The 14794-nt window shown below is 38.2% G+C and overlaps 2 protein-coding genes across 3 annotated transcripts; both read right to left on the bottom strand.

The window, feature by feature from the left end:
* Positions 1–158: 158 nt before the first annotated feature.
* On the bottom strand, positions 159–4739 carry LOC131789488 (zinc finger protein 330 homolog). Its single transcript, XM_059106618.2, has 9 exons — positions 4553–4739; positions 4437–4456; positions 4208–4278; positions 4018–4097; positions 3509–3635; positions 2934–3038; positions 2296–2342; positions 1593–1710; positions 159–1500 (listed from the first exon to the last, which is right to left on the bottom strand). Exons 1-9 carry the CDS (start codon positions 4667–4669, stop codon positions 1190–1192), a joined length of 996 nt encoding a protein of 331 aa, XP_058962601.1. The 5' UTR covers positions 4670–4739; the 3' UTR covers positions 159–1189.
* An 842-nt stretch (positions 4740–5581) lies between these two features.
* Positions 5582–13586, bottom strand: LOC131789534 (beta-1,3-galactosyltransferase 6). 2 transcript variants are annotated; one of them, XM_066160455.1, is made up of 5 exons: positions 13518–13556; positions 12779–12822; positions 12494–12541; positions 10952–11412; positions 5582–7305 (listed from the first exon to the last, which is right to left on the bottom strand). In XM_066160455.1, the coding sequence occupies exons 4-5, from the start codon at positions 11366–11368 to the stop codon at positions 6541–6543; spliced, it is 1182 nt and encodes a 393-aa protein (XP_066016552.1). In that variant the 5' UTR covers positions 11369–11412; positions 12494–12541; positions 12779–12822; positions 13518–13556; the 3' UTR covers positions 5582–6540. The 2 variants fall into 2 exon arrangements, with proteins under 2 accessions (XP_066016552.1, XP_058962664.2); XM_059106681.2 differs by lacking the exon at positions 12779–12822 and having other exon boundaries at positions 13518–13586.
* Positions 13587–14794: the final 1208 nt, after the last annotated feature.

The following is a 14794-nucleotide window of genomic DNA, read 5'->3' as shown; positions in this document are numbered from 1 at the left end:
AACTAGGAGATGTCGACCACGCCAACACAAAGAATACAAAAATTGAACCCGTGAATGATTTCATACATTACCAATTCATTTAACTCTTTAAGACCACTGACAAGGTGTATTTTCGGAATGAGAAGTATCATCCAGAAAGTTTGTGGCACAGTTTAGATTTATTTCTTCGCTTTACGTTAACATTAAAAATTCTGTTGCGATAAATGTTGAATGAATGTGTTAAAGTAACCTTGTAAAATTGTTAATAAATAAAACTAAGAATGACAATCAAATGTACTACAGCCGACAAACTTGCTTTTCATTGTTATTTGAATGAAATCGATTATTTATTTTCAACACAAAAACTGATTTAAAAATTTGTCACGTATCTTAGCAGAGGCATACAGTGTTACCAATCAAACACATTAGCTATCTTTTGGAACTCACGATCTAAATGTTTTGAACGAAAACATAAAATTGTTGTAAACTGTAAAAATCCGATGTCGAACGAACATAATATGGCTACTTCACGGATTGCTAATTCAGGTTTTCCGCGGGCTAACTTGCGAATCACATGTATCCAGTTTGAAAATTGTTATTGCACTTTTGAAATGTTTTTTTTTTTGTTTTGATTTAATTTTTTTTTTCCCGAAAATAAAACAATTAAAGAAAGATACATTTCTTTGTTGAGCCCCTGTTAAAATATGATATAATGGAAGTCATCGCACCATGTCAAATTTTTCATTAACAATCGACTTTTCCAATTTTCTTCCTCTTGAGTATTAACTTTCTGTTTAAATTGTCGGCAACTGAAACAGCAATTCGAGAGAGAAACACTGCGCGGAAGTAGAGCTGTTTACTTAAGCGAGATTATTTTGCCTTTTTGGTTCTGAGGATCACGCGCCAGTCTTCGGGCCTCACGTAATCAAAGATTTTACATGCGAATGAGAAAAGAATTCGCGCAATTTTCCTCTAGTCAAGGCGCTAATTCAAAAACATTATAAGTCTTTACAATACTCACATGTGCAAGGACAAACATTACAAATGTCAGTTCATTTTCAAACTTTTGACCGGTACGATTCTACTGACTCTTCTCTGTTATTTAATTCATTATTTTATTCTTCTGCAATAATAAAATATTCTTTGCATAAACGCCAGTTTCTGCAGATAATAAAGAGTCGTCCAATTCCAAGAAAACCTTTGAGTTTAGTCAAGACACTGAAACTTTTAATTCAGACAACTTGTCGTCCACCATGTCACTTCTTTCCTGTTTGTCTTCTTTGTCATCGTCATCGTCATCGTCATCAATTTCTTCTTTCTCCTCTTCCTCCTCGTCATCATCCTCATCACTATCATCTTCATCTTCGTCTTCATTATCTGCGTAGTGGGATGTCCCGTAAGCATACCCGCCTGACCCGTAACTGAACCCACTTGACCCGTAACTGAAACCGCTGGACCCGTAGTCATCATCGTCGTCGTTGTCCACATCATTTCGTTGACGAGAATACGCGTAGTTACGAGCTAAAATTAAAAGTAAAAGAGATGATCTGAAACAACGAACGTACAACGCCATGAAAACGCCAAAGAATTTTGAATTGGAAATGTTAACTTACTGGACATGCTCAGATCTTTGGTCTCTTTGGTCTGGTATCCACATTTTGGACAGGGTATAGGCTGTCCTCTAACGTACTTAACTCCTTTTCTTTTGACGTGATCGTCGCAGTAACATGCCTGTACGAATTTTGATATTTGAAAGCATTCACTCAGGCCAGGGTCCATTTTGGGCCGGGAGGTCCAAATCCGCTGGCAGAAATGGACCGGAGGAGGGGAGGGGTTCCAAACCCGCTGGGACACAGGTTAGTGAATAAAAAAAATGAAGCAACAGTGTATTTGCATTTCTGTTTATCGATGATTTTTCTGTTTTGATCACGGAACGCTGTGACACTGTTTAGTTACTTTCAGTAGCAACAAAAATTGCAAGTGGTGTTCAACACTATTTCAGAGTGGGAAGGGGTCAGTGGGTCCTTTGTACATCAGCTAATTCGTTTGAGTCCCATATAAGGATTCAAACTCACTAAGCCGCATAGACTGAGCTACAAGACTGCAGGCTCTTGGTTACAAACCAGGTCAGTAAAAGGAAAGATTGAATGAGCTTTGTTTAACACACTGTTTAACAAGTAATTTATTATCGACAGCTTAATAGAAAAAAAGCCTGTATGGCAGCTAGATGTACTCTATGAGGAAAATAATGATCAAAATTTTTCCACTGAAAAAGTAAAATGTCATGTTTTCAATAGAAAAATAAAGAAAATTTACCTTGCACTTGAGGCATGAGTATTGACCTAATCTGTTACAGGAACCACCTGGTGTATGTGAAATGAAACACAAAGCCAGATTACCTGGATTCTACTTCATACTCCAACTGATTTCTCTTGCTACCAACCCTTTATATACCAGGTATGCCACAGGAAGCCCAGAGTTAAAAAAATCAGTGAGCCTCCTTAAATGTACAAATACTAAATGTTTATGTTGTGCAATGGGCAAAAATATAACAATTTATTTTTAGAGGAATTAATAGCACACTCCCAACCTAAAACTTCACAACGAGTTTTGAATAAAAACAAACCTACCTGGCTTTTTGTATCATGTGAATTTTCTGGGCTGATTTAGGACAATTTTGGTCTAAATTAGTTCATCTTTTTTTCCCTCTTTATAATCCTTTCCCATGACAGGACTCTGTATAATACCAACCAAACAAAAGGATTGTACAGAGGGAAAGGCAGATAAAATAAAACTACACTAAATCAGCCCAGAAAATTCACACAATACAAAATTAAGCTAGGTAAGCTTGTTTTTATTCAAAACAAGATCATATGTTTTAAGTTGAGAGTGAAACTGAAACTGTTTATTCCCAAACAAATCCTTGTATTTTGCCAACTCATCTAAAAACTTACATTTTAATGTCTCAGACTCAAGTACTTGGCATTTGGCTTGATGCTCAAATTGGTCATCTTCACACAAATATGATGCACAGTAAGAACACACAAAAACACGTCCACCTAGAAAAGAAAAAGAGCAATTGAAGATTAGGTACTATTCCAGATACAGAGAACCAAGAAGAGCAATGACCCGCGATAAAATAAGTAAAACAATGAATTTACAATTTAAATAGTGCTTATTGCAAGCCTCTGAGCCCTTTACAAGAGAGAAACAAATATTTCAAATAAATATAAACATCAAAGTTAACATGAGACACTTAACATGACCCATAAATTTTTTCTTTCAGGCCTCAAGATTTCCCAGAAACCTTGCACACAAGAAGACAGATTTAAAGTTTTCCCTCTAATATTTGAGATAAATGAAATGCTGTTTAAACTTCATCATTTTTTGTATGGACCTCACTGTGCTGGATCCATACTGCCCTGTACTGCCACAACCACAGGCCATCATTTGCCAGTAGAGTACTAAGGTACTAAGGCTTGGTTGGTAAGAAGTCATGATTATTGACTCTTTGCAATGTAACACATACCATGATCCCAGACACCTCGTTCGCACTCAATACATTCACCATCTCTAATGGCACATTCACAAGCATGAGTGGTTAAACATTTTTTGCCGTGGCAGATAAAAGCCTCACAGAAATCACAAATAGCTCCCTACAAACAGAGGAAAGACATATTGTGATAAATTATGATACTGCAGCTGACCTTTAAATTCCTTAAAATATATCTCACAAAAATTACATGCTGCAATTTGTAATTAAAAAATTAAAAGTACACAAATTTTAGTGTTTTTAACTCTTTAACTCTCATAAGTGACTACAACAATATTTATTTAATACAATATCAAACAGATAAGTGATGAGAATAGAGAAAAGTATCAATAGGGTTGATCCAATACCAAATTCTCCAAAGTAATGTCATAAGACTTATATGGCAGCCAGTAATGAGAATTAACAATGAGATCTTGGGGGTCAAAGGGTTAAAAGGGCTGGTATTTAAGCTGAAAATTCTTCAGCAAAAATAAAAAAACACTTACCACCATCCCAAAGCCAGTTGTAAAAGTTGTTCCATGTTTAACAACACAGTCTCCACTCTTAGACATACATTTTGTCTTTCCTACAACACAGAAGAATAAAATAAACTTCAGTTTCCTTGTTTCTCCTCAGGACAGCATAAATACTCTCCTCAAAATAATATCAATTGTTACAGTACAAAGCTAAATTTACCACAGTTTCCACAGATAGGTAACTTCTGAACTGATGAGCAAAAATAACAAAAAGCTCGATTTTTCTGTCGTCTATAAAAAAAGGAAAGAAAGAGATTTTATAGTTTTTATCCATGCGCCTATGAAAGGAAATCAGTATTAAACAGTTTATCGTTACAATTATTTCTTCACAATAACAAGCATGTTTCTTTACATAATATTCTGAGCGAATTGAGAGCTATCACCCTTACCTTTTGCACTTATCACATTCCTGTTGATTCGTTAATAAATGAAAATATAACAACAAATAATTAGTATCCCAATAGTAAAACAATTTCAGACCTCAACATGAAGGGCATAAACCCACCATTATCACATTGCAAAAATATTCCGTAATAGGTCTATCACGACCTTCTCTTATTCCTCGCTGGCGTTCTTTTTGTTTTTCGGCTTTCTTTCGAGCCCCTGTCTTTTTCTTAGGCATTTTACAACAAAGAAAATTACAAAATACGACGAATTGCGACCCAACTGTTTCACGTGGGTGAAAGGGTAAAATCTAAAATAGTGGCAGGCGCACAAATTTGAGAGGAGCCTGGGGTCAGGCGCATGAAGAATAAAATTTTGCAAGAAGATGTGAATAATGTCTCTGACAAGTAAGTTGGAAGAAGGAAAAGTATCAGAGCAGCGTACAGAATACAAGGATACTTTGCAAGGAAATTTTTGGCATCGTCCTTAAAAAGTATTATTGCCTATTTCCTAAAAATTACGCGAATTATTATTGAGGGTAGAAAAACACGCGTTTCCATTACTTCTCGCCGATCTCGAGATCTGTTGCTTGCATGTTGTTTTAATACAACTTTTTGATATTCAGCTTCTCCTAGAAATTTCCATTCAGTGTTAATCAGAGGAGTCAGGAAGGGGTTGTATTGATGTCTAACCAAACTCGCTGTATTATATTTTTCTGTGATGTTATGTAGTTTACACTTTTAATCCCAGAAATAATCAACATGTAACTTCTCCCTGTAATATCCCTTCATTATTCAGCAAACAGGAAATGCGAATACTCATACTTATCAGGCAGAAGTTGTTACCTCGATCTAACATCAAATTCTCATAGCTAATTTACAAGGAAATGTGTAGCAGCTGGAGGGGAGAATTAACAATCAGATCTTGAGAGTTGAAGGGTTAAGCGGTCCACAGTTGCATTTCTGACTTTCAGTTCAGACTAATCACTCAGTCTTCGTGTTAAGTTAGATACAGTTCGTGACGAAGTACAAATGGCAAGTACAAATTCGTTGTTTTTATTACTTTATCTTTATTCTATCTTTGGTTCATCAGATCTTCTCCAGATCCTTATTAAACTGTTGATATTTTCGTCTACAATTTTCCAGAAATCAACCCCTCCCGTTTTAAAATTTTTTGGTGGTAAGCTGTTTGTGATGATTGTTTTGACTATTTATACGCAGACATTATCTGCTCCGAGAAGAACAATTACGTCGTGGGGGGGGGGGGGGGTGGGTAACTTCTAGCAATAGGTTAATAGGAATGTGCCACTGGGTGGGGTCGCATTTTGGCGACTGGATGGACTATAATGAGACTGTATTTTCTTAGAGTTGCTACAACAGGGTTGCACATTTTCAGGACTTTAGGGGTAAGGGGTGAGTACGGATTTAAAAATTAGGAAGATTCAAATGTACCTAAATTTCTGTACTGTAGATGAAAAATTAAGTGTTCAGTTTAATAAATGCGTCAGTTTGTTTTAAGATGAATTACCTTAAAAGCTCAAGAGAGTGACTAAGTTGGGATCACAACAACAATGTTGAGAGAGGCTAGTGGCACGGGCACAAAATAATCCAAGTACCCCCTCACCCCTCGCCCCAACTTTCCTCGCGCAAATACGCATCTCTGCAAAAGCGAATCTAAGGGAAGAGATTATGTGTAAGGAAGAATAAGCGAACGCATTTTAGTTACAAACAGTGGCTATTCTATTAATTACTCTGCGAATATTTTTCGCAGCGCACGGGAACAGAAATTTTTGTTTACACGGTAGTTTAAAATTTTGAAGTAACTAGCCCAGCTTATATTCTACAATGGTTCTTAAATTGGAAAAAATAAATATAAATTAATCAATCTATCAAAATAACATTTATTAGGTAAATAGGTCTATCAAGGCCTTCTCTTCTTTTAAGCTATTAACACCATCTTGTGAATAAGCGTTTTAAACTATTCTTGAGAACTGGTTTGCAATTCATAAATTAAACCTTTTTTTGAGATTATCACATATTCATCAACTGTGCTTGAGACTTGGAACTCTGGCGTTTAGAAATAAAACCCCGGTAGTCGATGCTATTCGTCTTATAGATCATCCTGACGCAGTATGTGTTCGTCTTCACGACCAGTAAATGTAGAATTCTTCCAAGTGGGATTCTGTATACAAGGTTTAGGACGAAAATAATACTTAGGTGAAAACTTTCGATAATCAAAGTTTTTGAATGGGCAGAATCTTGAAAATTTAGGGACAGTTTCTACTTCTTTTGCGCCATCATTTGCAACCTTCGCAAAATTCCTCATCTCTTCTACGTATGTACCATGTATTCCAATATACGAGTCACATAGGTTTTTCATTTCTTTAAATTCAGGCGTAAATGAAGCTGGTGGGTCATGGTGAAGCCTTGTGTCATGAAAATAAAGCTTAGTCATATGTTTCATCCAAATACTAAACTGTTGGTCAGCAAATGGGTGACAGAGCATCTTTTTCTTATCTTGCATCAAGAATTTGCGGATCATGTCAGCAGAGAATATTACGAATGCTTCGTCTGCCCAAGAAATTCCAAACTCACAATGAAAACTTCCCCATACAAGATTGCGCTTCGGTCGCGAGGGAAGTTCAAATAGGAGTCTTTTTAGACAAACAAAATAGTCGTCATCCAGTTTGAGAAAATATTTAAAGTCAAATTTGGCCGTGGCCCATTTGATGGAATTTAGAAAGCGTTGCCCGAATTGAACACCAGATGGAAGCGGTTGAAGCTCTAAATCTTTGTAGCGGTTTTTTTCCTGGAGTAGAAGGGTAAGGAGAGTTTGGTTCTTAATGATGCCGTCTGTAAAGAAGACGCATTTGACCTGTTGAAGAGAAATAATCAGCCAACATTAGGCGACAGAGTCTCCACTCTCACCACACCAACTCGAATCCACAGAAGAAACGAAAAGTGGTTCGAGTTAGCGGAAATTCGAGTTATTGGGGTTGGTGTGAATTCTGTTTTTACCATTCTTGTACAATCAACAGTCATTTTCGAACATTTACTTTGTTATGTCGGAGCTATGTTTAGCTTAGGAAGTTAAGCGAAATGTATTACGTTTCCATAAATGTTATCGCCTTCGTATCAAACGCGATTAAAGAGTGTGCGGGGGGTTCGAGGTAACCGGAATCAAGTGAAGGGGTTTTACTGTACTCATGGCGTGTTCTCATTTAAGGAATACCGTTCTAGTCTAGTTTTACATGATTAACTGGAAGGGTTCTACCGAGAAAATAAACCTTAAAGCTATATAGAAACATTGAAGCATGGTACGTACACTAGCTAACGAGGTAGGCGGACATGGAAATGGAACGAAGGAAGCGTGAAAGCGACTGCCATATATGGTGCCATATATAGGTTTCTAAGTGACCAGGCCTCCTTGGCTGCAAGAGGCAATGGGACCAGATGGACACACACTGCTGTCCATTGTCAGAGTCTATCGTCTTTGGAAACATTTCCAAATTTTAAAACCGTATTTATTCGATTAAAAACGCCACGGCATTTATTAAATTTTTCGTGATTCGAATGCGGCGTTTACTCGAGGGGCTGCGTTTATTTAAAATCCAAACAGTAGTATGGTAACTGACCATTTTACTTTTGAAAAAAAAAAAATGTTTTTGTGTTTGTCTAAAAAGTCATTTTTCATATTGCTCTCAATTTCATCATTTGCATGTTAATACTATTGCAATATATAAAGTGAATAAAGATCGTATGTCGGATTGCTTTCTCGACATCAGAATTGGTTCATTCAAGAGAACTTGTCTGGTTTACTCAAAATTTCCAACTGCGATCGAAGAAATTGTCGCTGTGTGCTTTTTGAGTCTATCATTCGAATAAACGCCGCATGATGATGCGGCGTTTATTCGAGGGCGGCGTTTATTAAGGTTACTTCCCACCTTCGCGGGTGTCCGAGAAAAAATTCGTACGCGCGCTACTTTCGCTAAAATCCTAACAAACTACACATCAGAAGAAAGCTCAATGACTGTAGTTTACGATAAAAATATAATATAATATTGACTTTATCGGGTATCAGATGCCGCAGCACGAGCAAAATGGCTGCAAAGTCTTATTCACAAGGCATCAATCAACAATTTCAAATATCAAAATTCCCTGACACACTTTCGTTTGTCATTATTCCTTGAATGTTCGCAAACAACTCGCGCCACACCAGAAGATTACCTCACCTCCTGAAACCGCAAACCAATGGGACAACGGAACCTCCTGGCGCTAATGACGATGGATCATGATTTCCCGCGAAAAGTAACCATTCGCAGACACGTTTTTTTTATCTCGATCGCTCGGTAGAGCTTTGAAGAAGACGACTTAACAATGAGCAAAGTTGCCAAAGACAAAGGAGAAAATCCGCGGCATAAATGAAAAAAACGGAAAATGTGCTGAGGTGCAAGACAACAAATCGACAGGCAGCTTTCAAAATTACGATTCGAGGCGATTGTTAATGTTTTTGTATCAAGGCTGGTACTTGCATAAAGAAAATAAAACCTCGTTTTTAACATTGTGTATGGCAAATTTTGGTATGACAGCGACTTCTTTGTTCGAAATCTGGACGCCAGCGTGGAGCTATATGGACTGGACCATTTTTTGGACCATTTTTTGGACCATTTTTTGGACTATTTTTTTTTGGGACCATTTTGAAGGGGGGGCACACCATTAGTACTGAGGGAGGGGTAGGATGAAGTCTATCAGTACTAAGGGAGGGGTAGGAGGTGGGGTGTTATTACTCAGGGAGGGGTGTGAGACGGACAATTACTACGCAGGGAAGGGTGAGAGGTGGTTGTAATGGTAAACACTACTGGTTAATGGAGCTTTAACTCGATCGCACAAACAATTTTAATTGGTTTTTCTACTGAGTTTTTGTAAGTTAAAATTTTAGCGCTTGGCCGCGGCGTTTCTTCATTTTTTTGTCATGCGAAAGCGAAACTGCCACGAAACACTGGACTTCTACGTTTTGCCGACGGAAATTACCGGCAAGCAACAGTAGCCAACATAGTTCCACTTCGCAGGTTTCATAGGTTTTAACGCAAGAACTGATCGACAGCGGCTTGGGCAAATTGGAAAACAAACCTAGGGGAGTCGCGAGGAATACCTGGTCGCGATTTCCGGTGTCGGTGATTATCTCCTTTGTTTGCGAAACAGATGAAATCGATATTTGCGCTTTCCCATTTTGAGAGTACAGCAGTGTTTTTGGTCCATTCGAGAACATGGATTCCTCTTCGAAATCGTTCGCTCATGATTTTATATAGTAAAGGTATAAACTTCAAAATTGCGATAGCGCTTGTGAATTCTAAATGCTGCTAAGTCAAGGGCTAAAGACCGGAAATTCCGTGATCTCGTTTGATAAGATCAATGACAAAAGGAAGATAGTTTAAGTTAGTAATTTCATACTGTATACACAAAGGGAAATTTGAAGCAACTGATGGTGCACAAGTTGACTTAAAAGGCGCACGCATCATTCAACAGTGGAGGATCGTAAACGCGATATTTTCAATACAAATTAAAGTCCAGTGTTTACGTGGCAGTTTCGCTTTCGCATGACAAAGTATTAAGAAACACCGCGGCCCAGCGCTAAAATTTTGACATACAAAAACTCAGTCGAAAAACCAATTAAAATTGTTTGTACGATCGAGTAAAAGCTCCATTAGCTAGCAGTGTTTCCTATTACAACCACCTCCCATCCCTCCCTGCGTAGTAATAGTCCGTCTCACACCCCTCCCTAAGTAATAACACTCCACCTCCCACCCCTCCCTTAGTACTGATAGACTTCATCCTACCCTCCCTCAGTACTAATGGTGTGCTCCCCCCTTCAAAATTGTCCAAAAAAAATAGTAAAAAAAATGGTCCAAAAAATGGTCCAAAAAATAGTCTAGTCCATATTTTACCCTATGCCCGCTCCGCCAGTACCAGTCACTTTCACAACGGAATACAAAGGAATGTTTTCCTTACTTGACAGAGTGGTACTCTTTCCTTCCTCTCTGGGCCTTCTTTTATTTTTCTTCTTTTTTTTACCGAGGACTTTCTTCCGCTTTTTATTTTTCCATGAGCAAAGATTTTTTCATAAACAAGGAGCTTCCACATGTGAATTTTGTCAAGTGCGCGATGTAAACAAAATATAGAAATAACACGGAAAACGAACCCCAGCATGAGAGGTTGCGGCGAAAATTCCCCCAGGGGATTCGCCTAGGTTCGAGATTATGATACCTTCCTAATTTAATAACTTCTAGTTGAAAATACGTTTTTTTAAATAACTCAAGTGCTTTAAAAGATTTCAATAATTTCTATTTTATGGACACATTAAATTAAATGTTTGAATTCAGTTTCGTCAAATAAAAGAAAAATCGATTTTTTAAACCTCTGAAGGTGGGACATAACCTTTACATTTTTCCTCTAAAGTGAAGCGCTCATTAAGGGCGGCGTTTGATCGATTATTTATGGTATGTGAATTAACCGTGTCTCACCTTTTTCTCGTAACAAAATTTCCACCATGTATCTCTTATTGCCTGCCTCCTGTCGAATCTTTGTGGTGCACTGCCAACAGTAACCAATAAAAGCAATCGTTTTTTTCTCTTTTGTAAGTCCTTGAAGTCCATCAGAGGAATGGATTTCCCTGAATATGATAGATCATCTGTGTTGCGCTGAAAACTTTCCTTCTTGTTTGCTATGGAATGCATGAGACTTGCACTGCTGGCTGCACTTGTGTAGCTGCGCGAGGCGTCTACATCTTGTTTGATGACAAATGATGGACTTCCTTGTTTCAGCGGCACAACCAAAGTATAGTAATGAACGTAAACAACCGAAAATAGAGAAAATACAAATGCTAAAATAAAAACCAATAGATACATTCGGTGCGACGTTCTTTGTTTCACGTAACCCATAGCGAATGCGTGTCGATCTTCAACTGAAGTTTTGGCTCCAAATACTGAGGGGAAAAGGAGAGTGAAATAACGTTTCAGTACCTATACCAGATATCTTACAGCTAGATCTTGTTTCCTTTGTTCTTCATCTGTTTCTATTTAACTAATGCACTGAAAACCTTGATTCTATTTTAGGAGGACCATAGCAGAAGGTGCTAGGTTCACACATCGACGAAAATTACTTCATCAGCAGACTGCATATTAACTTATCTGCCAAATTATTAACTTGAATCCGCATCTTTCCACCAAGTTTGAGCATTATTCTCAAATGTTTGACGAGATAGCGAGGAATTTTACGGCCAATATTCAATTAGTCATTTTAGTCAGTTACAGTGATTTTATCATTTTGATCGACTGTAACTTTGTTACAGTTAAGCTTGATATTTAGCAAATCCAATTTCTCTTATATGTTACGGACGGCGTCGACAAAATCTGGATCGGACCGCACCGGATCATGGATCACGGATCGGATCACGGATCATGGATCGGACTCAAAAAATTTACGTGACAAGCCAAAATAAAGTCTGCTTGACATAATTGAGCGTAGGCCCATTTGAAAGTTTTTTTTGCCCAAAAGGCTCCATGTAATCACTTTCACGGCTGTATCGAGGAGTGTTGTGCAGTGCCGCCATGGATGAAGGCAAGCGGGAAGGAGGCATTGGGATTTTCGGTTTTGCAGTTTTGGCTGCTTTTAGATCGGTTTTCTGCCAAAAAACTTCGGTTTTTCGGTTTTGCTGCTCATTCCGGTTTGCGGATTGTACGCGGTTTAGCATTTGATCCGTGATCCGTGATCCGTGATCCGATCCGGTTCGATTTTGTTGACGCCGCAATGCAGATTCTGATTTTAACGAAAATAGTGGCAGAAGGATGTTATTTTAGACAGAAAATTCCTCAGATCGGTGGATACGAATATCCTTGAATGTGAAAGTGATCTTCGAATATCCTTGTTAACTACATCATCTTTAGAACTGATTGGTTACACTGAAAATTTAATCGCATTTTGTCCCATTAAAACTGTGATGTTCCCACTTTCGAAAGAGAACTCAGATGCCCCGAAAGAAATGAAAATTAAGTGTTTCAGCCTACTTTATCTCTTGTCTTGTCCAAAAATATCACGCGAGAGTGACTGAATACCTATAAAGAATGCAAAAAAATTTTGACCAATATCACAAAAAATTATTTTTAGAACCTCTCAATATATCTATTACTTTTGCTGTGAAATTAAAGCGTCTTTTAACAGTCAGACCAAACATTTCATTTGTTTGAGTAGAAAATGAAAATTTCTGATCATTTCATTACCTTCTAGATCTACAAAATGTTTGTAGGCCTACCTGGTATTTGTAGACTCGGTTACTTTTAAGTATATCTCACCTTTGGGTCGAGCCACGTTACAAAGATATGAAACACACGATGTACTATGGTGAATAAACAATACACATTTGCATACTTTTGAATCAATCTCATCTGTGAAATAAGTTCAAACTTATCTTTGAGACCATAAGCTTGCATCCTACTCCAAGCACGTATTCTATCTGAACAAAGGGGGTGAGTATCTAAAAAAACTGTTGTGCTGCGTCGGTGGGAGAGCATAACAGGTAATTTAGTGTTAACAACTGAGTTGAAAACGTAAATTGACCACCGTAAAGAGTTAAAAGGCTGACGTTTCGAGCGTTAGCCCTTTGTCAATCGCTCTGACGAAAGGCTAACGCTCCAAACGTCAGCCTTTTAACTCTTTACGGTGGTCAATTTACGTTTTCAACTCAGTTGTTAACACTAAATTGCCTGTTTCTACCTGAACAGTCACAATACCACTTTTAGGAAGTTTTTCTTTCTGGTAAACACAACTAAGATAAGCGAGCTTCTTTTTTAAAACTGTTAAGAAGCTACATGAAGGTGTTGAAGTGGCTTCCTTGACAGCCATAGATACACTTAGATTTTTTGAAATGGAAAATTATTTTGTAGTATCATAATAAGCCATTTTAAACTGCTGAGCTGTGCATTCCACATCGACCATACGTTTAAGACTGCATCAAGAGGGAATAGTAAGGAAGACGAGAAAGATTTACAAAGATGGGAATATATCAGCTTTTAAAATACGTATGCTGCTTACCTAACCCAGTGTCTTGTAAGTTTTCATTCAACTTCGCCTTCCGTGGGCAAATGTTACCCGAGGTGGTTCACTGCAGGGATATTGCAGTATTGTCATCCCAGCTGAATCCACTACAGCTGAATTGTAATTGACACGTCGTTGAAATATTTATAGTAATTAAGTTGAGTATAAAATTAAGTAGTTTGCAATATTATCAAAGAAACAGCATCGTCATTTTCTTAAGGTTCATATTTTCTAGGGAGACAACAAGGGTTTCCTTTACGATAAACACTCGAACGGAGGTGATGTACCTCCGCTTTCTTTTTCACTTAAATGTCATAGATATCGAATAAGGTAACCGTTATTCAGTTCACATGAGCTTTATTTTTTTGCGGCATTTTTGCTCGCGCGAACTCGGTTCCTTAGCAGCCTGTCGCGTGCTGTGTTGGAAAAAAAATTGCTCACCGTCATCAAAATGCAGTAAAAAAGTTACATCAGAGGTCATATTGAGTAAGATTTATTTCGGCATTTTCTGGTCAATAGCGAGATCAGTTTAAGGTAAGGAAAAACCATCTGAGTGAATCACCAACTCTCTGTTTTCGTATTCAAGGAGATACAATTTGACGACAGAAAAAGTCGTTCCGTTGAGCGAGGGACCAAACTGTCTCATCACATATTGGTGTCTTAGGAAACCTGCTATGATCATACAGCGCTGTTGGATGAAGTTATTACGGAGGAGAAGTTTGGAAGGAAGAAACCCAGCGTTCAGTTTCTCATTAGTGTCGCAGCAGAGGCAGCGAGAGAAGAAAGCGGGTGAGAGATCAATGAAGGGGTCTGGGTCATTTTCGTGCGAGACCCCTCGCAGACCTCCCGCGCGCTAGCATCTCTCGCCGGCTCGAAACACGTGAGCCTCGCCGCTTGTGTCGCAGAGCAATTGAGAGCCTTCTAGCAAATCAGGCGGAAGGAAGTTCATGCGGGGGCTTCAAATGATGTTAGCTACAGAATTAATACACTTCCAACGAGCACTTCAAAGCAAAATATTTCAAAGGAGGAAGCTCTCTCTTTCGTGAGTTTCACCTTCTTCGAGTCCCACCAATCTCCCTTCCTTCATAGGAAGTACAGACAGACTGTCTTTGACAGACTGACGGTTTTGTCATCGGATGACGTTATTCTTCCATTTCCTGTCTTTACTTTTTAAGACCTTTACCCTTGCGTGACCACTCAAAACAGGTTCGACTGTAATATTTGTTACTACATCACGGGCGACGAGCGGGGGATGAAGAAATGACCGAAATACG

The sequence above is a fragment of the Pocillopora verrucosa genome, chromosome 13, assembly GCF_036669915.1.
Source record: "Pocillopora verrucosa isolate sample1 chromosome 13, ASM3666991v2, whole genome shotgun sequence".
Taxonomy (NCBI): Eukaryota; Metazoa; Cnidaria; class Anthozoa; order Scleractinia; family Pocilloporidae; genus Pocillopora; species Pocillopora verrucosa.
Note: the sequence above shows the minus strand (reverse complement) of the source record. Positions and strands in the feature narration are given on the sequence as shown.